Here is an 18,912-nt window from a genome sequence, read left to right as displayed (position 1 = left end):
CAATATTTTGGCAAACTCATTGTTCACTTGGCTAACTGTTAATAACAGATAAGAACAGTACAGACATGCTTCATTCACACACGCACACACACACACACAGTGGCATCTACTGGACTGCTGTATCTGGAAGATTCTAACCATCTGAGGGTTCCATGATCTGCTGCCATGATGACCTTACCTTTGTCTCTTCCTGCAGCTCATCCGGCCACTCCTGCAGTGGGAGAAAGTGGGGGCTGGGACACCAGTTCATTGGCAGCTCTGGGCTTCAGTTCAGTTCAGTTCAGTTGCTCAGTCATGTCCGATTCTCTGCGACCCCATGGACTGCAGCACACCAGGCCTCCCTGTCCATCACCATCTCCCAGAGCTTGCTCAAACTCATGTCCATCGAGTCGGTGATGCCATCCAACCATCTCACCCTCTGTCGTCCCCTTCTCCTCCTGCCTTCAATCTTTCTCAGTATCAGGGTCTTTTCCAATGAGTCAGTTCTTCACATCGGGTGGCCAAAGTATTGGAATTTCAGCTTCAGCATCAGTCCTTCCAATGAATATTCAGGACTGATTTCCTTTAGAATGGACTGATTGGATCTCCTTGCCATCCAAGGGACTCTCAAGAGTCTTCTCCATCACCACAGTTCAAAAGCATTGATTCTTCGGCGCTCAGCTTTCTTTATAGTCCAGCTCTTACATCCATACATGACTACTGGAAAAACCATAGCTTTGACTAGACAGACCTTTGTTGGCAAAGTAATGTCTCTGCTTTTTAATATGCTGTCTAGGTTGGTCATAGCTTTTCTACCAGGGAGCAAGCGTCTTTTAATTTCATGGCTTAGGGAACTTCATTTCCTCACCCACGAGATTTTTTCTAAACCTATTTTTTGGACTTTCCTGATCCACTTTCTCTACCTGGTCCTTTGGGCTACTGTTGATTTTGATGTCATTTGTTTTGTTTTCTGATTTTTTTTTCTTACTTCTTTTCCTTTTTTACAGTTTGTACTGAATCATTATGCTATCTATTTCTTTTTTTTTTTTACATTTCAATTTGTTTCAATTGTTTATTAACCAGAACACAAAAATAATCCTGGTAGATACCTTAGTTCATCCTTCTAATAAGCCTGTTGATCTGGTCTTCCCTGTTGCCAGCATCTCCACCTTCTACAAAATGGGTGGTCTTTTTCTTCATTCCACCTCGTGGAGAAGACAATTTAAAGGGCCACAGGAAGTTGTTTGCTTCTTTGAAACGTTTTCCAACGGTATAGATCTCATGAATCAGATCCTCCATGCAGATGATTCCATATTTCCCAAGAGATCGAGCAATCAATGCATTGTCTGTCAGGGCAATTCGCTTTTTGTTGATTTTGCTATAACCACGCTTGTAGATCAATTCATTTACAGACTTCAGATTTGGGTACCCCCATGCAATGTATGGCTCCACAATTCTCAGCATATTAATTGATGCCTTGTTGAGCTTCACAAAGGTGCCGTTGAAGATCTGCCGGAGGCGAAGGAGCTGCAGCACCTTTCGAACCTTTGGGCTCACACCGTTGATACCTCTGATCCTGATGACAAACGCCAATTTGGGTTCCGCGGGTACATAGAAGTTGCCGGCTTTTTGTGCCATCCTAGCCATTCAAATTTCAGTTCTGTACATCTGCCTGTATTCCTTGTGGTAATGCTTAGCTTTTTCATAGATAAGCTTCCTCCTTGCCTTTCGAAGCATCTTTTGGGCAAACTTCTTTCTCAGTCGCTTGATCTTAAGCTCTACGAAATTCTTCCGCTTTTTCTTAAGGGTTTCTGGCACAGCAGGAACCTTCTTTTTCTTCTCTTCTGCAACCTCCATGGTTCCAGCCGGGAAAGAGCTATCTATTTCAATTTTAATTTAATATTAAGTTTTGGAAGGCTGAATTAACTCTTCATTTGGTAAATGATACTGCTGTAGCCCATCTTATTCTCCAAAGAGAATCTCTGACCAAGTTTTATGATACTGTTTATGACAGTTTTCTATGTAAGTGCACACGCATACAAACAGACAGTAAAACAGCATATTAGCTTAATCACATAGATGGCAAATGTATTTCAGTCTAGAGTCCATGGTAAACCTTTGCAGTGGTGTTTACATTTCTGTGCCTCTCGCCTCTAGATTGCTGACCACTCTCTCTACTCAAGTGACACCGGATATGAATACATTTCAGTAGTTAGTTTCTCGGGATGGAAAATCTCAATTGTTTAGACAGATATGATTCCATGTGTTTCAAATAGGCTATTTATTAACTTTTTATTTTGAAAATTTTTCAGACGTATAGGCAGTTACAGAACCGGAACAGAGAGGCATCCTTTTACCCGGTTTCCCCTGATAGTTACATCTCTTGTAAATGACACAATGCCCTCCAGCCGAAGACCCGCCAAGAACACACCTCCAGCCGCACAAGTCGGGTTTATTATTTATTGCAGCGGTGGAGCACACGTGCTGCGGGGAACCACAAGGCCTCTCAATCAGATTGTGGTAGAGAGAAACCACTCTAAGATTTGGGCTTTGATTGGGTGAGCTGGGGGACGTCTAACGGAAGTGAGATTCACTCTTGACTGGCTGCTCTGAGAAAGCAGGGGCGAATCTGGGGGGAGGGGTTCTCAGATCTTATCTCCAAGGAGAGGAAGCAGCACTGAGATAAAGCTGTCATGGGTAAAGAGGCAGCAGACACTCGTTTTCACCAGGGTGGAGGGATGTTTAGTGTTTTGGGTGGCACGGTGACCGGGCTTTTGACAGCTGCTTAGACAAAATGATCAAGTGGCCTTGTTTTGCCTCATCTTATCACGGTAGGCTTGTCTGAGGTTGGTGTCCTGTGAGGCTGTTTATATGCGGAAGGAGAGTAATGCAACAGAGCTGTGAATGCCAGGTCAGCTTCTGAGTGTCAGTGCCCTCTTTGCCTCTTCTCTTTCATCTTTTGTGTGTGGTGGTGCCGTGCATGTATACAACTCTACCATTTTAGCATATTTGCTAACATATGTACCATTTAGCATATTTAGCATGCTGATTTGTGCAGTCACCTTTGCAGTCAAGACACAAGACAAGTTATAGCCACCTACCTGCCCCCTAGCATCCCTCACCCCTGGAGGGGTAAGGGATGGAAGGGATGGACAACCACCAACCTGTTTTGCATCTGTGTGACTTTACCACCTTGAGAATGCCATATATATGAGATCCTGCATCATGTGACCTTTTAAAAAAATTATTTATTTTTTAAATCGAAGGATTACAGAATTTTGTTGTTTTCTGTCAAACCTCAACATGAATCACCCATAGGTATACATACATCCCCGATCATGCGACCTTTGGAGGCTGGCCTTTTTGGCCTTTTTCAGCAAGCACGACGCCTTGGAGATCTTTCCAAGTTGTTATGTATTTCAGTAGTGCTGAGTAGTACTTTCTTTGCTGAGTAATATTCTGTGGCGTGCGTATTAGTTTCCCATTGCAGCCATAACAGGTTAAAACTTGTTATAACAGCTTAAACAACACAGATTTGTAATCTCACAGTTCTGTAGGTCAGAAGTCTGGCATGAGCCTTGAAGGACTAAAATCAGGTATTAGCAGGCTTTGTTGCTTTCTGAAGGCTCTAGGGAAAACTCCATCTCATTGCCCATTCCTTGTTGGCAGAAGTCAGTTTCCTGTGGTTGTAGGACTGAGGTTCCTATTTTCTTGCCAGCTGTCAGCTGAGAGATGTTCCCAGTTTCCAAACAGAGGTTACCCATGTTTTTTGGCTCATGGCTCACTTCTTGCATTATTCCTCTCAGGTTTCAAATCATTCTGGTCTCTTTTTTCATCATCGAATCCCTCAGACCCATCCTTCTGCCTTCCTCTTCCACATTTAAGATTATCCCTGTGTGGATAATCCAGTATGCATGCCCATCTCCAAGTTCTTAACCTTAATCGCATATGCAGAGTTCCTTTTGCCATATCAAGTAACATATTCACAGATTCTTGGACTTTGGGGGGAACATTATTCTGCTTCACACATTGTGGGTGTACCACAGTTTAACCATTCACCTGTTGAAACATGTTTTATTTCCAGTTTTAGGCTATTACGTATAAAGCTGTTGTGAACAAACATTCTTGTAGAAAAAAAAGCATGAGTGGATTGTACTCTGTTTGCTGTTTGCAATTTACTCTTTTCACTCAACCACATGTTTCTGAGCATGATTCATGCTGATCTTATAGAACTGGGTCCTTTGTTGGGGTTCCTTGTGTTCCATTTGGACATTGTCCCTTGGAGTCCTAGCCCTATTCCACTGAATGACTGCAGTCATCCCCTGGGGCATCCATTCCCCTGTTGGTGGACATTTAGGTTGCCTCCCACATTCTGCTACTACCAACAGTGCTGTAGCAGACATCTCTGTGCAGGTCTGCTTGTGCGAGGCTGAAGCATTTTTCTGGACCGTACATGTAGGAGTGGAATTTCTGGTCCCAGAGTATATATGTATGTGTCAGTTTCAACCAGCGCTTTTCTAATTGTTCTCAAATTCTTTTCCTTCTACCAGCAGGGATGAAAGAGTTCCTTACAACCCTGTCAACATTTGGGGTCATCGTTCTTTTTCATTTTTTGCCTCTCTGAAAGCTGTGAAATGGCATCTGCTTGTGTTAATTTGCATTTTCCTGATCACTGTTGAGGTCCAGCACACACACACACCCCCACCTCACACCTCCTCTTTTTAACATGCTGACTTCTTTTCTCTCGCTGCAGGTGTTAGAGGTTGCTGCCTCGACCTGTTTTTAAACATTAAGGTCTGGGCAACCCAACAACTGAAATTTGGTGTCTTGTCTGAAATTACAGGATGTTCCTCAGGCTTCTGTGTTTCCATGGGAACAAGTAACAGTCATCCTTCATGATTAGGAGGTATCCATGGCAACCAAGCCAGCAGCATTTGAATGAAACCAATTTTATTTATTTATTTAGCAAACACATGAAGGTTAAAATGTGTTTCTCCAACTGTGGCTTCCAAGAGTAGGGAGGCAGCCTGGTCTGCCTGGTGAAATAGAATCTTTTGACCTCCTAGTGGAAAGGAGATGCAGGATCAGCTGGTCTTGTGACCTAATTTTGTAGACCGAGAGTCCGAGAGGTCATGTGGAGGTCGTACAGTGAGTCTGAGCCAAGGGGAAAAGCCTGAATCAGTTCTCTGAGGTTTGGAGGTGGGCAGTGTGGAACTAGGCGGTAGACCAGTTCTCCCTTCCTGGGGTCTGTCCCTGAGGATGCCACCTTTATCCTGCAAGATGTCAGCAAACTCACCCAACGTCTCCAACGTCCTGCTTGTACCAGCTATGCTATTTAGAGGTGGAGGGCATGGGCCCAAGCCTCCTAGTGTCTGCTTCCTTAAATTAGAAAGGACTTGGTACTCAGTCATAGGCCAAAGTCAGCTGTGATTTTAGAGGCAGAGTTAGAACTCAGAGGTCTGCTTTCTGCCTTCTTTGTCAGTGTAAAATAAAGAGCAGGTTTTTTTCTTTTTCTTTCTTTCTTTCTGTTTTTTTGGGTGGTGGTGGTAGGGAATAGAGGGACTCACTGCTCTTACTCCCTGACCCACTGGTTTGATGATAAGCCATGAATTCAGGGATGGAAAGGGGCTAGCCTAGAGTCACACAGCAGAGTCAAGGTTAAATCCCGTCTCCTAGTCCTGGCCCCATGTTTCAGGCATCCTCAGCCTTTTCTGAGCCCCTAAGTGTAGGTTTGGTAGGGACAGTTTCAGCATATACTCTTGCTTCTTACCTGGAGAAACTTTAGAAGAAGTCATTTTTGCCTCTCAGAGCCTCAGTTTATTCATCTGGAGAATGAAGCTTCCCAAAGCTAAGTTGTTATGTGGGGATTACATTTGAAGGGGTCTCAGTGGGGGCAGTATTGCCCATAAGTGAACAAAAAAATGGATTCTTGGAAGGAGATGTGAAAAAAATCTCACTCTTTTTCTATATAAAGCCTAATATACATGTAGGCATTATATGTATATAAAAAAGAAGCAAGAGAATTCCAGAAAAACATCTGCCTCATAGACTGCACTAAATCCTTTGACTGTGCATCACAACAAACTGTGGAAAATTCTTAAAGAGATGGGAATACCAGACCACCTGACCTGCTTCCTGAGAAACCTGTTTGCAAGTCATGAAGCAACAGTTAGAACAGGACGTGGAACAGCAGGCTATGCAGAGTACATCATGTGAAATGCCGGGCTGGATGAAGAACAAGCTGGCATCAAGAGAGCTGGGAGAAAATACCATAACCTCAGATATGCAGATGACACCACCCTTATGGCTGAAAGCAAATAACTAAAGAGCCTCTTGATGAAAGTGAAAGAAGAGAGTGAAAAAGTTGGCTTAAAACTCATTGTTCAAAAACTAAGATCATGGCATCTGATCCCATCACTTCATGGCAAATAGATGGGGAGACAATGGAAACAGTGACAGACTCTATTTTCCTGGGCTCCAAAATCACTGCAGATGGTGACTGCAGCCATGAAATTAAGACACTTAATCCTTGGAAGAAAAGCTATGACAAACCTAGATAGCATATTAAAAAGCAGAGACATTTCTTTGTCAACAAAGGTCCATCTAGTCAAAGCTATAGTTTTTCCAGTAGTCATGTATGGATATGAGAATTGGACCATAAAGAAGGCTGAGTACTGAAGAATTGAAGGTTTTCAACTGTGGTGTTGGGAAAAACTCCTGAGAGTTCCTTGGACTGCAAGGAGATCCAACCAGTCAATCCTAAAGAAAATCAGTCCTGAATATTCATCGGAAGGTCTTATGCTGAAGCTGAAGCCCCAGTCCTTTGGCCACCTGATGTGAAGAACTGACTCATTGGAAAAGGCCCTGATGCTGGGAAAGATTGAAGGCAGGAGGAGAATGGGATGACAGAGGATGAGATGGTTGGATGGCATCACCCTCTCAGTGGACATGAGTTTGAACAAGCTTTGGGAGATGGTGAAAAACAGGGACACCTGGCATACTGCAGTCCATGGGGTCACAAAGAGTCAGACATGACTGAGAGACTGAACAACATTACATGTAGGACAAAAAGATACTTTTACTGTATATCTATGGTATTAGAATTTTGTTGAGGGAGAAACTCGGAAGTTAAAAAGACTCCTTAGAGGGAGTCTTAGGGAATAAAAGGTAAAGAAACACTGGTCTGTACCCCTACAATCCATGTGGTTATTATTACTAACTTTGTGTTTGGAGCTTGTGTTGGCTGCTGGCTCAGAGTGGGGTGCTGTTTGGAGTGTCAGGCCAGGAGAGAGCATGGCCTAGCCGAGACTCTCCCCCTATGGTTCAATGTGATCCCTGGGCACATCACAGTTTCCCATCTGTGTGTAAAGGCGTCCCACCAGGTCCATGGGTGGGCCCTGCTTCTCAGGCAGCTGAGATCCGCCTGGTGGATCCATGGGTGTCCAGCAGGAAGCAGATGGTGCTTACACTAGGATGATTTGAGGTGTGGGCAGGTGCAAGGAACCGTGGAGAGGAGTGCAGGACCCCAGAGCTAGTAGCAGCTGGGGCTGGAAGGAGGGGAGGAGAGCATGGTTACTGAGAGGTGAGAACTCAGGAGACTGGGTCATCCTGATGGTAGTCTGGACCTTCAGCGGTGGGAGGTGGCCAGCCCAGGTGACCCCCCTCCCTCCCCTGATCTCCCACCAGGGCTCCCCATTGGCCAATCCCCATGGTAGCCAGGGGCTTCCCTGCTGGTTCAGCAGGCAAATAATCTGCCTGCAATGCAGGAAATGAAGGAGACTTGGTTTCAGTCCCTGGGTCGGGAAGATCCCCTGGAGGAGGGCATGGCAACCCACTCCAGTATTCTTGCCTAGAGAATTCCATGGACAGAGGAGCCTGGAGGGCTATAATCCATGAGGCTGCAAAGAGTCAGACACGGCTGAAGTGACCGAGCTTGCACACGTGCATGGAAGTCAGAGGGCCCAGACCTGGGCTGGTGTGGTCTGCATGGGTCAGCCCCCTGGAGCAGAGGTGGGGTGAAAGATGCAGAATGGAACTGGGGCCAAGCGGAAGCTGCCCAGAAAGGTACCCATACGCCTTGTCCTTTGGAGTGCAGGAGAGGGCATGGACTGCTGCCCTGTCGTGCCCTGCAGCCCTCGCTCCGCGCTGGGTTCCTACCTTCTGATGCAGATAGGGTACAGCCTGGGCTTTGTTTGCTTAGGTTTGGGTTTATTGGAACAAAAATCAATTTGAATTGTGCAGTGCCAAACTGGAAGTGGTTAGAAATACTCCCAAGGCATCTGAATTGAAATTTACGGCTACTTTGGGAGCACCCATAAGGGTCTTTGCTGTCTGTTTACTGTGTTAGGAGCTAGTGGGTAAGTTCCCTTCCTCTGGTTTCAGCTTCCTCATTTGTAAAATGGGTGGTTGGACCAAGCAACCTCTGGGCACTTCCTAGCTCAGACCCAGCAGGCAAGGATGGTGTTCTGCAGAGGTTGTGGGGATATCAGGCTTGATCTTGGAGGAGAGGCAGCCTCGCCAGGCTCTTTGAGTCCCACCAGTGCCTTCTGAGGGCTCACCTACCTGGGAAGGAGCAGTGAAGTCGTGGTCAAGCGTATGTGTGTGTGTGTGTCAGGGAGAGAGGGCACATCCTCAAAGGCTTCTGAAGGCCGAGAGCAGTGCCTCACATGTGGGTTGGACACTGTGGTTAGTCTGGGAGGACCCCCAGGCGGAGGTGACGAGAGGCACTAGGGATGAGGGGAGAGATGAAGGCAGACGGTGCGGGGGCACAGCAAGAGATTTCCTGGGGAAATCTACAGGGAGAAGGGGTCTTTCCTAGAGTGTGACTAGCAGACATGGGCGGGGGAGCGGAGGTGAGTGAGGAAGGGAGGTTCTAAGTAGGACGCACCATGAGGGAAGCAGAAAGGCCCTAAATCATGTCAGCCAATGGGCCGGAGTGGAAGCCTCCCTAGCAGAGGGGGCCCAGGCCTGCCTGTTGGGCAGCGGGGCCTGAACCCGTCCCCATGGGTGGCCCACTTCCTCCAGTTCCAAAATGGTTTGCCAGGCTTGCCCACCAGCCAGAGCTCAGCACTGGCCCGCCCCAGTGGAGTGCAGGCTCAGCTCTGTCTTTCCACACTTCTGAGGGCCCCTGTCCCAGCCGGCTGCACGGAGAGACTGGACTGGAAGGCGTAGCACGGCCCCTGATAGCCCGATCTGCCTTGTGGAAAAGTCTGCCCCTCATCTGTCCTGTGTGTATGCACGTCCACATGAGCACGTGTACTGGGGCTGGGCCTGAGCGAGTACGCGCTTGAGTGTCTACGTGGATGCGAACGTGTGTGTGTGTGTTTACTGGGTGTGCGCCTCTGACTCTGCACCCAGTGTGTTCCCAGGGAACCGGGGAAATCTCCGCCCTGTCCTTTTTCTTCTGAGTCAACAGGTCTTTCCCAGGCACTCCCCACGCTCCAGACTCCAGGAAGGGTGCTGGGGGTGTAGAGATGCAGCCAGCTTAGGCGTGGGCATCAGGAATTCCACCAGCAAGCAGAAGACACACACACACACACACACACACACACACACACACTCAGGAGTTCCACCAGCAAGCAGAGGACACACACACACACAGGAGTTTCACCAGCAAGCAGAGGAAACACACACACACACACACATAGGAGTTCCACCAGCAAGCAGAGGACACACACACACTCATGAGTTCCACTAGCAAGCAGAGGAGACACACACACACACACACACACACACACAGGAGTTCCACCAGCAAGCAGAGGACACACACACACACACACAGGAGTTCCACTAGCAAGCAGAGGAAACACACACACACACACACACACACACACACATAGGAGTTCCACCAGCAAGCAGAGGACACACACACACTCATGAGTTCCACTAGCAAGCAGAGGAGACACACACACACACACACACACACACAGGAGTTCCGCCAGCAAGCAGAGGACACACACACACACACAGGAGTTCCACTAGCAAGCAGAGGAAACACACACACACACACACACACACAGGAGTTCCACCAGCAAGCAGAGGAAACACACACACACACACACACACACACACATGAGTTCCACCAGCAAGCAGAGGACACACACACACACAGGAGTTCCACTAGCAAGCAGAGGAGACACACACACACACACACACACACACACACATGAGTTCCACCAGCAAGCAGAGGACACACACACACAGGAGTTCCACTAGCAAGCAGAGGAGACACACACACACACACACACACACACACACACACACACATGAGTTCCACCAGCAAGCAGAGGAAACACACACACACATACACACACACACACACAGGAGTTTCACCAGCAAACAGAGGAGACACACACACACACACACACGATTTTCACCAGCAAACAAAGGACACACACACACACACACACGTTGCGTGCAAAGTGACAGCATTGATAGGCTGCCCCAGCCTGGCTGTTGCTATAGAAGCCAAAAGGGCTCCTGTAAGAGCTAGGTGCGGAGGAGGTTACCGGGTTTCCTCCAGGGCATACTGAACAGGACGGGCTGGGAGGAAGAGGAAGGGGGCTTCTGTGGGGGCCATAGCTGGAGCAGTGGAAAAGAGATGGCCAGTGCCAAGTCTGGTTGGGGGAACTGGGGCGGGTGAAGTGGCCAGGTGGACTGACCTGGTTGTTGAAACAGGCATGCTGAGGCTGAGGCTCCAAGTGTTGAATGAGCTGTCACCATTTAAAAATCAGAATATTTTATATTAAAGTAAAAAACCAGATTTCCGCATCCTCTTGAATCTTGGGAAGCTTTGGCTGCACTGAGCCCCCCCATTGCTATGTCAAAATCACCAGCTGGAGTTGAGCAGCTGGCCGCTACCCTTGACCTTGCTGCCTGCCTGGCCCTTGCACTCCTCTCAAGTTTAAAGCCTCAAGAAGAGAAGGTACCGATTGGAAGCCAGAGATCAGAGTCTCATGTTTGAAGGAACTGCTTGTATACCTCCAGCAACAGGGAGCTCATTATCACATATCACAAGACGTGTGTCTTGAAGTGGGAGTTTTAGGAGATCTTTTTTTAAAAATCGTAGTACATATATAGGAAAGATATACATGGAATTTGCCATTTTAGTCATTTTTAAGTGTATAGCTCAGTGGTATTAAGTATGTTTACAACATCATGCCACCATCACCATAGTCCGTTTCTAAATGTTTCCCATTACTCCAAAGAGAAACTGTACCATTAAGCAACAAATCCCCGTGCCCCCTTACCCCCAGCCCCTGGTAACGTCTAATCAGCTTTCCTTCTCTAAGAATTTGCCTATTGGGGGTATTTTATACAAGTGGAATTTCACAATATTTGTCCCTTTGTGTCTGGTTTGTGTCAGTCAGCTTGTTTTCAAGGTTCGTCTAGGTTGCAACGTGGATCAGAAGTTTCGTGCTTTTAATGGTGGAATTAGCTTCCATCGTATGGAGCGACCACACTGTGTTTACCCTTTCATCTGTTGAGGGCCCCTTGGGTTTCTACCTTTTTGGCTATTGTGAATAATGCTGCCGTGGACATTTGCATACAAGTGTTTGTCTATGTCCCTGTTTTCAGTTCTTTGGGGTATATACCTAGGAGTGGAATTGCTGGATCTTGTAGTCATTCTGTCTTTAACGTGTTGGGGAACCGCTGAACTGTTTTCCACAATAGCTGGACCATTTTATGAGGACCAGCTATGTGTTGTCCTAGCCTGGTCGGGAACGACAGGAGGGCTTGACTTGTTCCGTTGCTAAGTCCTGTCCGACACTGGCAAGCCCATGGACTGTAGGCCGCCGCGCTCCTCCGTCCTCCACCATCTCCCACAGTTTGCTCAAATTCATGTCCATTGAGTGGTTGATGCGACCAACTGGGTGGCCTCTGTTGTCCGTGCTTAACCACCCCTCTCTCTCCCTCTCTGTTGGCAGAGTCGCCCCAAGAAAGGCCGGGCTCCCGGCGCAGCCTGCCCGGCAGCCTCTCAGAGAAGAGCCCCAGCATGGAGCCCTCGGCCGCTACGCCGTTCCGGGTCACGGTAACTATCCCTGCGTCACCATCGCCACCTGGCCCGGGGGCTGCTCTGCGACCCCGCGGCCCCCCTTCCTGGAGCCTCATGGACCTGGGAGAGCATCCAGCCTCCCTTGCTCTAGGTATCCGTTCACTCAGCTGCTCCCCTCTCTGTGGCTCAACCCCGCCCCCAGGAGGCCACATGGGGGGCCTGTCCTCTAGGGAGGGGGCAGGCGGAGGACTGAAAGCCGTGCAGGCTGCTGGACCCAGAGCCAAGCTGGTGTGGGATGAGAAAGGCTAACGTTAGGTCAGATAAGTGCACCCTCAAGCATGCGTGCACACACCACGCTTCCTTAGGATGTGTCCTTTTTGTTTTCACATTTTAATATCTCTCATATAACAGCCTGTGGGGTGTCATAATTTAATTGCTATTTTTTCTCTTTCTTGCTGGTGCATGAAACAATGCTGTACCTTTCAATCGATGATATCTCAGAATCAGCAAAGAATAGTGTATATACAGCTTAGCTATCGATTATAGTAGTCCTATCAGTCCACTCTTTTCTTTCAGACCTGAAGGACTTTATGGAAACAGAACCCAGTGACCTGTAACTTCTGATCGTCCATGTCCCCTGTGTCCCAGCCATCCTTCCACACACCTGCAGTTTTATGTCCTTTTGCTGCCCTGTTTCAGCACGTTACCTTGTGCCCCTCTGCCCATGTGCCAGCTGCTGGGGAAGTAGGCAAGTTCTCTTCCCCGGGGAGCTCAGGCTATAGGGGAGATGGATGTTTGATTCAGTTGTTCATCCATCCACTCATTCATTCAGCCATCCTGACGGCATGCCTGCTGTGTGCCAGGTACCATTCTTGGCACTGGGGCCAAGTGGGAGGAGCTGGCCAAGACAGCACCAGGTGGATAAAGCCCTTGACCTTAAGAGCTGACATTCTTGTGTTGGAGCTATGTGCTGTAAAAGAGAAAAGTAGACTGCTGTGAGAGGGAAAACTAGGAGGGCTTCCTTGAGGTGGTGTGGTTGGCAAGTTATAGTTGAGCTGAAGTCCAGGGAATGAGGAGCCAGTCCTCAGGGGATCAGGGGGAAGGAGGTTTTGAGGGAGGAAACAGAGAGGTCACAGGCCCGGCTGTCGCTGTATCGTGTGATATGTGGTTTCAGGTGAGGTGGGAGTGGATATCCCCTGGGAACTGAATTTTGAACTGACTCTTGAAGGGTCCTTGGCAATTGAGCAGGCAGGGACAGTGAGAGAAGGAGTTCCAGGTAGGGAGGACAGCAGTTGCCAAGGCGTGGGGGCATGCTAGAAATTGACGTGTTTATGCAATGGTGAAATGCTTGCTGGGACTGGAGCTGAGGGGTCCAGAGGTCAGGGCAGGAGGTGAGGCTGGGAAGCTGGACTGGGTCTGGGTCGAGTGGAGCCTCAAGTCCCCAGCTAAAGGGAGAGGACTTTCCTCAGAGCCACCGATTCTTCCGCCTGTCTGTGTGTCATAAAAATGCTCTCAAAATATTCTTGGACCCCTTCAAGATTTCAGTGCAGTGGGCCAGGGGTGGGGCCTGGATATCTGCATTTTTAATAGGCTCATATAAAAGGCAGTTCTCAGCCCCAGGCTCTGGGTCAGATCAGCCTCTGAGAAAGGATTCCAGGTTACCTCCCTGGGCGACCAGGGCCCTTGGGAGATAGTGTCCAGCTGTGGGGAGGACAGGAGGCTGGCACCTGGGAGACCCTGATCGAATCAGCTGGAACAGGCTGCGACCTGCTTTCCCCAGACCCCCGGGCCGCGGCCACCAGGGCTGAGCCTTGGGGACACCTTAAGGGACGATGACTAATCATCAAGGCTGCTGTGCTATGTTCATCTCTTTTAATCTGTAAGACAACCCTGAAGCTGATACTTCGATCACTCCATTTTACAGATGAGAAAACTGAGGCTCAGAGAAGTGAAGTCCCTCACCCAAACTCCAAGTGCTCATAATGTTGGAGCCAAGATTTGGACCCGGGTCTCCCTGACCCCAGTGCACATGCATGTACTCCTCTGGCTGGACTGGAACCAGAGCAGGAGTACCCTTCCTCCACACCCTTCCAGAACCCCCTCAGCATCACTTTTTACCCGCTTCCCCTTCTTTTGCTGTTCTAATAGGTGTATCATCACACCTCGACGTTGCTGTAATTTGCAGCTCTTTAATTGCCAGCTAGGCTTGGCTTCTTTCCTGTCGTGGCATCTTCACTGTGTTTCCTGGTGTGGAAAACTGCTGTGGCTCAGATCCAGAGCCAGTACCAGCCTTCTGAGCCACTGGGCCCCCAGACTCTTCATCCCGTGAGATTAGGGTCTGCAGGATGGAAAGTGTGTTCTGCCATCACTTTAGCCACTTCTCACAGCAACCCTGAAGGGTGGTACCATTAGTGTCTGCATGTCATGGATGAGGGGACTGAGGCTCAGAGAGGTGAAGTCATTTGCCGGGCATCACAGCTGCTGTGTGACAGAGCCAGGCATGGATACCAGGACTGCCGGGCATATACTGTTTGTGTCCTTTCCCTCGGCACCTTGGCCCTTTTCTGTGTGCAGCTGTTAAGGAAAGGGGCGTGAGTCGAATTTCTATCCTGGGCTGGTGCTTGGAGCTGAGAGGGTTTGAATAGGAAGCTTGGAGGTGGGGATCTGAGTTCAAATTCCAGCTCTTGTGTGACCCATGTGACCTCGTTAGTCACTCATCCTTTCTGAGCCACGTGTCCTCGTCAGTAAAGTGTGGAATGACTGCTCTTTCTTGAAGGACTTGCTGGACCTTCACGTGTGCACGTCAGCCCAGGTCCGACCCATGGTAGGTGCTTAACCCCTGTGCGTTCGTGCGTGCATGTGTATGTGTGTGTCACTTTGCAGCCCCATGGACCACCAGGCTGACTCTCTGCAACCCCATGGACCACCAGGCTCCTCTGTCTGTGGGATTCTACAGGCAAGAGTACTGGATTGAGTTGCCGTGCCCTCCTCCAGGGGATCTTCCTGACCCAGGGATAGAACCCATATCTCTTGCATCTCCTGAATTGGCAGGTGGGTTCTTTACCACTAGTGCCAACTGGGAAGTCCATAGAAATGATGGTGGTGGTGGTTTAGTTGCTAAGTTGTGCCCAACTCTTTGCGACGCCATGGACTATAGCCCATCAGTCTCCTCTGTCCATGGGATTTCCCAGACAGGTATACTGAAGTGGATTGACTTTTCCTTCTCCAAGGGATCTTCTTGACCCAGCGATTAGACCTGGGTCTCCTGCATTGCAGGTGGATTCTTTACTGATGGAGCCACCTACAAGCTGAATTGTGTTTCCTCTTTTGGCTCCAGAACAGTGAAGATCTGCGCAGGGTCGGGGCAGAGGACAGGATGCCTTGGGGAAGGTCAGAGGTGCACCTGGCCTGGGCCTTAGAGACGGACTTGACACGACCCTGTGCAGGACCAGAAGCACACCCTCTCCCCTGCAACCTGAGCTCACCCCGCCTGCTCCCACAGCCACATCCTCGTGCTCGTTGACTGCTGCTCTGTGTAGCCCCCAAGGGAACCTGGGGAACATGGTTTTGCCTGGAGGAGGCAGGCGAGATGCCACAGGATGTACTTGAATAACTGTCGTCTTCGCTGCCATTTCAAACCCAGGTGATGAGATGTCACCACCTCTCACAGCAGAGCCCTTTGGCAGTGATGCAGTTTAATGGTGAACCATGTCCGGATCTATAGGCCTCATTCTGTCTGCCTCCTCTGTGCAAACTGAGGCCGGGGAGGGGCTGGACTTGACCTGGGCACCATTCAGCTGGGAGCACTCCTGAGTCTGGGCTGTTTGCACCCTACATGCTGGCCCTCACCCCTTTGTGAGTCAGCCTAGGACCAAAATCACCCCACAGGGAATCAGGGACCCAGTGCTGCTCCCATGTCTGTCTCTTGGAGATCATGTGACCCTGGGAGAGCCTCAGTTTACCCTTCTGTAAAATAGGGGGAGTGGATTTTGTAGTCTGGGCATACAAAAGGTGCTTAAATGTTTTGATGCACTAAGGGGATGAGCCGTAAAGTCAGCAGACCTGGGACTGAGTCTCATGGCAGCATTGTGACCTAGGCAAGATATGGAGCTTTTGCCTGCCTGGTACAACTTCCTTCTCCCTACAAGGGGAGTGGGGGTGCCGTCTCTCAGGGTCACTCAGTGCCAGCAGGCCATCCAATCAGGACCCTGAGAGCTCTGTGGGGCCCTGGATGAGGGCAGGATGGGGAAGGAGCTGGGAACAGAGGACCAAATGGACCTCCTGCCCATTGCTGGCCTCCAATTCTTGGGCTCCAAAGAGGTGGAGAAAGAAATGGCAACCCACTCCAGTATCCTTGTCTGGAAAATCTCATGGAGAGTGGAGCCTGGGGGGCTATAGTCCATGGGATCACAAAGAGTCGGCCACAACTTAGCGACTAACACTAAAGAGATGGTGAGGCTGAGTTCAAGCGCCGCTCTGTCTTCTCAGCAGCGAATCCTGGAAACGAGAGAGGGCCAGAGGCAGGGACAGCAGGCAGGCAGCAAGCTGGGATCTGCACAAGCTGTTGGGTTGGGTCCAGGGGCTCTGTATGGACCTATCCCCCACCCCAAAGCCCAAGGACTCAGCAACAGCAGCAGGCTGTCCCCTCTCACTGGCCACCCCATGTGTGAGGAATTCATGGTGTGATTAGAGGGTAAGGAGACGGTGACTGCTACCGGTCTCCCCATGTGTCCCTTCAGCCCACCGCCCGGGGCAGACCTGACCTCCCCCTGGTGTGGGCTGGGTCCTTCCTCCCTCCGTCCTCTGCCCCCATCCCTCCCACCGACCTTGAGGAGAGCTGGCAGGGCCTGGGTGTGGGAGGTGGCAGATTCACTGGGAAACTTGACAGCCAATTGATTCCTCCTCGGGAAGTTGAAAGTGAAGAGTCGTGTTTGAAGGTTTAGCTGAAATTAGGTCTCAGGGCTATTTTTTGCGAGTTGGAGGAGAAGTGTCAGGGAGGGGAAGGCCCAGGGGGCTGGAGGAAGCTACAGATAAACTCAGTACCAGTTGATTGCGGATGCTTCAAGATGTGGGTCTTGGTTCCTTTCAACCACGCACTTTTACTGGATGCTCAAGTGTGTGTACCCTAGGTGGTCCTGAAGCTATGATGCCCATGTGCCTGGGATGCTGTGAGAACCCAGAACCAGGGGCAGTTACCTCTTGTTGGCGAGGGTGGGGAAGAATTTCTCAAGGAGGGATCTTTGGGGCTGGGCTTTGAGGGATCTATAGGAGTTTGTCAGGAACAAAAGGAGAAGAGTATTCCAGTTAGAGTGGGATCTAACTAAATAGGAACAAGCCAAAGGCTCTGTGTGATTAGATGACGTTAAATGAGTTGCAAATATGGTGGAGAGGAGCCTGGAGAGAAAAGTGAGTGGGTAAGGGCTTTGGACTTTTCCCTACAAGACACAAGAGTCAGAGGGGCAGGAGTATGGAATATGGATCTGAGGTTTCCTCACCTGCTCACCCCTCTTACCAAGGTTTCTCCAAACCGTCTCCACATTTCAGCTGTCTTTCTTTCTCATATACAGAGAAACAGGTACAGGACCACAAACATTCAGGACTGTGCATGACCCCCCTTAACACCATGGTGGAAAGGCTGTTGGAAATTATCTGATCCAACCCTTCCTTCTACAGAGCAGGGCCTGAGGTTCAGAGAGGGGAGGGTCCTTTCCTGAAGTCGAACAGCATGTCTGGAGCCAGGCCTGGAATGGAGCCCGGATGTCTCTATTCCCCTGTCCTGTGTTCCTCCTGCCTTGCTCCCTCCTGCCCTCTCTTTCCTGCTGCCAGGCCCTTCCTGCCGCCCCCGTCATGTTTTCTGGGAGGAGGGGGCTGAAGGGAATGACCTTTGTGCGTCTGACTACCCTTGGAGGCCCCCAAGGGCTCATCAGCACAGCTCCTCCTCCTGGTCTGCCCGTCTGCCCCATTAGTGCCTCTTGTTGGCTAAGGCGACTCCCGTGGACAGGAAAGCTGGTCAAACCCCCAGATCACAGAGGCCAGCTCTGTCCCTGCACAGATGGGGCAACTGAGACCCAGAGAAAGTAGGTTTGCCTGGAATACCTGCTGGGCCTCCCTCCATCACTCTAGGCTGAAGCATATTTACATGGGACATGTCTGTGTCTGTGGCCCATAGACTGGTGGAGGGATGTCAGCTACAAAGCATGGCTGGCAGATAGGAGTGCTGGGCCCCGGATTGGATGCCCCAGCACCTCGTGGTACCCGAAATTTGCCTGTGAGGCTGGTGTCCCTTGCTCTCTTGAGCCACATGAGCTGGTGAGCTGGAGTCTCCCAACCCAGCGTCTGGCCATTGTGCTGCAGATGAGAGGGTTGGTGGAGAGAGCAGGCCCCATATCCTCAACCCTCCTCCTCCCATGTCTTTCATGGAGCCTAATTGTTATTAAACTGTTTAAACCCCAAAGGCAAATTACTATCATTTTGGTCTGTGTCGATTTGGTCCGAATCTGCCTTCCTCCAGGAGGAATGCAGGAGATGGGAACATCCTCACAGACAGCCCAGGGTGGCCAGGGCTGCCCAGGACAGTCTGCAGGGTGGGAGTATGGGGTCAGGGGCTGTTTCAAGCTTTCTGAATCAAGGCCAGGCCAGCATCTGAGGCCTGGGACTATGGGCAGGCTGTGGTATTTGGTAGGGTTGGGAGGCTGCCTGCCCCATTAGAAACAAGAAGGTGGTTTCATCAGATCCATTTTACAGATTTGGAAAGTGAGTCTCAGGGCCCAGGGTCTGCTAGCCCATGAGTGGTAGAGGTGGGAGTCAAGCTCTGGTCGGCGAGTCCTGTTGTGGGTATGTACTAACTTACTTTCCTCCCTCCCTTCACTGCCTTCCTTTTTTCTTTCTTTTAATAAATTTTTAACCAGCACCAACTGTGTTTCAGGACTTCCCTGGTG

At 49.7% G+C, this 18,912-nt stretch overlaps 1 protein-coding gene and 1 pseudogene across 9 annotated transcripts in view; one reads left to right on the top strand and one right to left on the bottom strand.

The window, feature by feature from the left end:
- Window positions 1-18,912, top strand: part of DAB2IP (DAB2 interacting protein) — a 209,595-nt gene that overhangs the window by 88,966 nt on the left and 101,717 nt on the right. For 8 of the 9 annotated variants that reach the window (XM_042245746.1, XM_042245744.1, XM_042245748.1 and 5 more), the window contains exon 2: window positions 11,907-12,010. In XM_042245746.1, the coding sequence (XP_042101680.1) occupies window positions 11,907-12,010 (104 nt within the window). The other variant, XM_042245751.2, reaches the window with a different exon arrangement.
- LOC101114503 (large ribosomal subunit protein uL30-like) lies at window positions 1,038-1,856 on the bottom strand (annotated as a pseudogene).

The sequence above is a fragment of the Ovis aries genome, chromosome 3, assembly GCF_016772045.2.
Source record: "Ovis aries strain OAR_USU_Benz2616 breed Rambouillet chromosome 3, ARS-UI_Ramb_v3.0, whole genome shotgun sequence".
NCBI classification, from domain to species: domain Eukaryota; kingdom Metazoa; phylum Chordata; class Mammalia; order Artiodactyla; family Bovidae; genus Ovis; species Ovis aries.
This window is presented reverse-complemented; position numbering and strand designations above follow the sequence as displayed.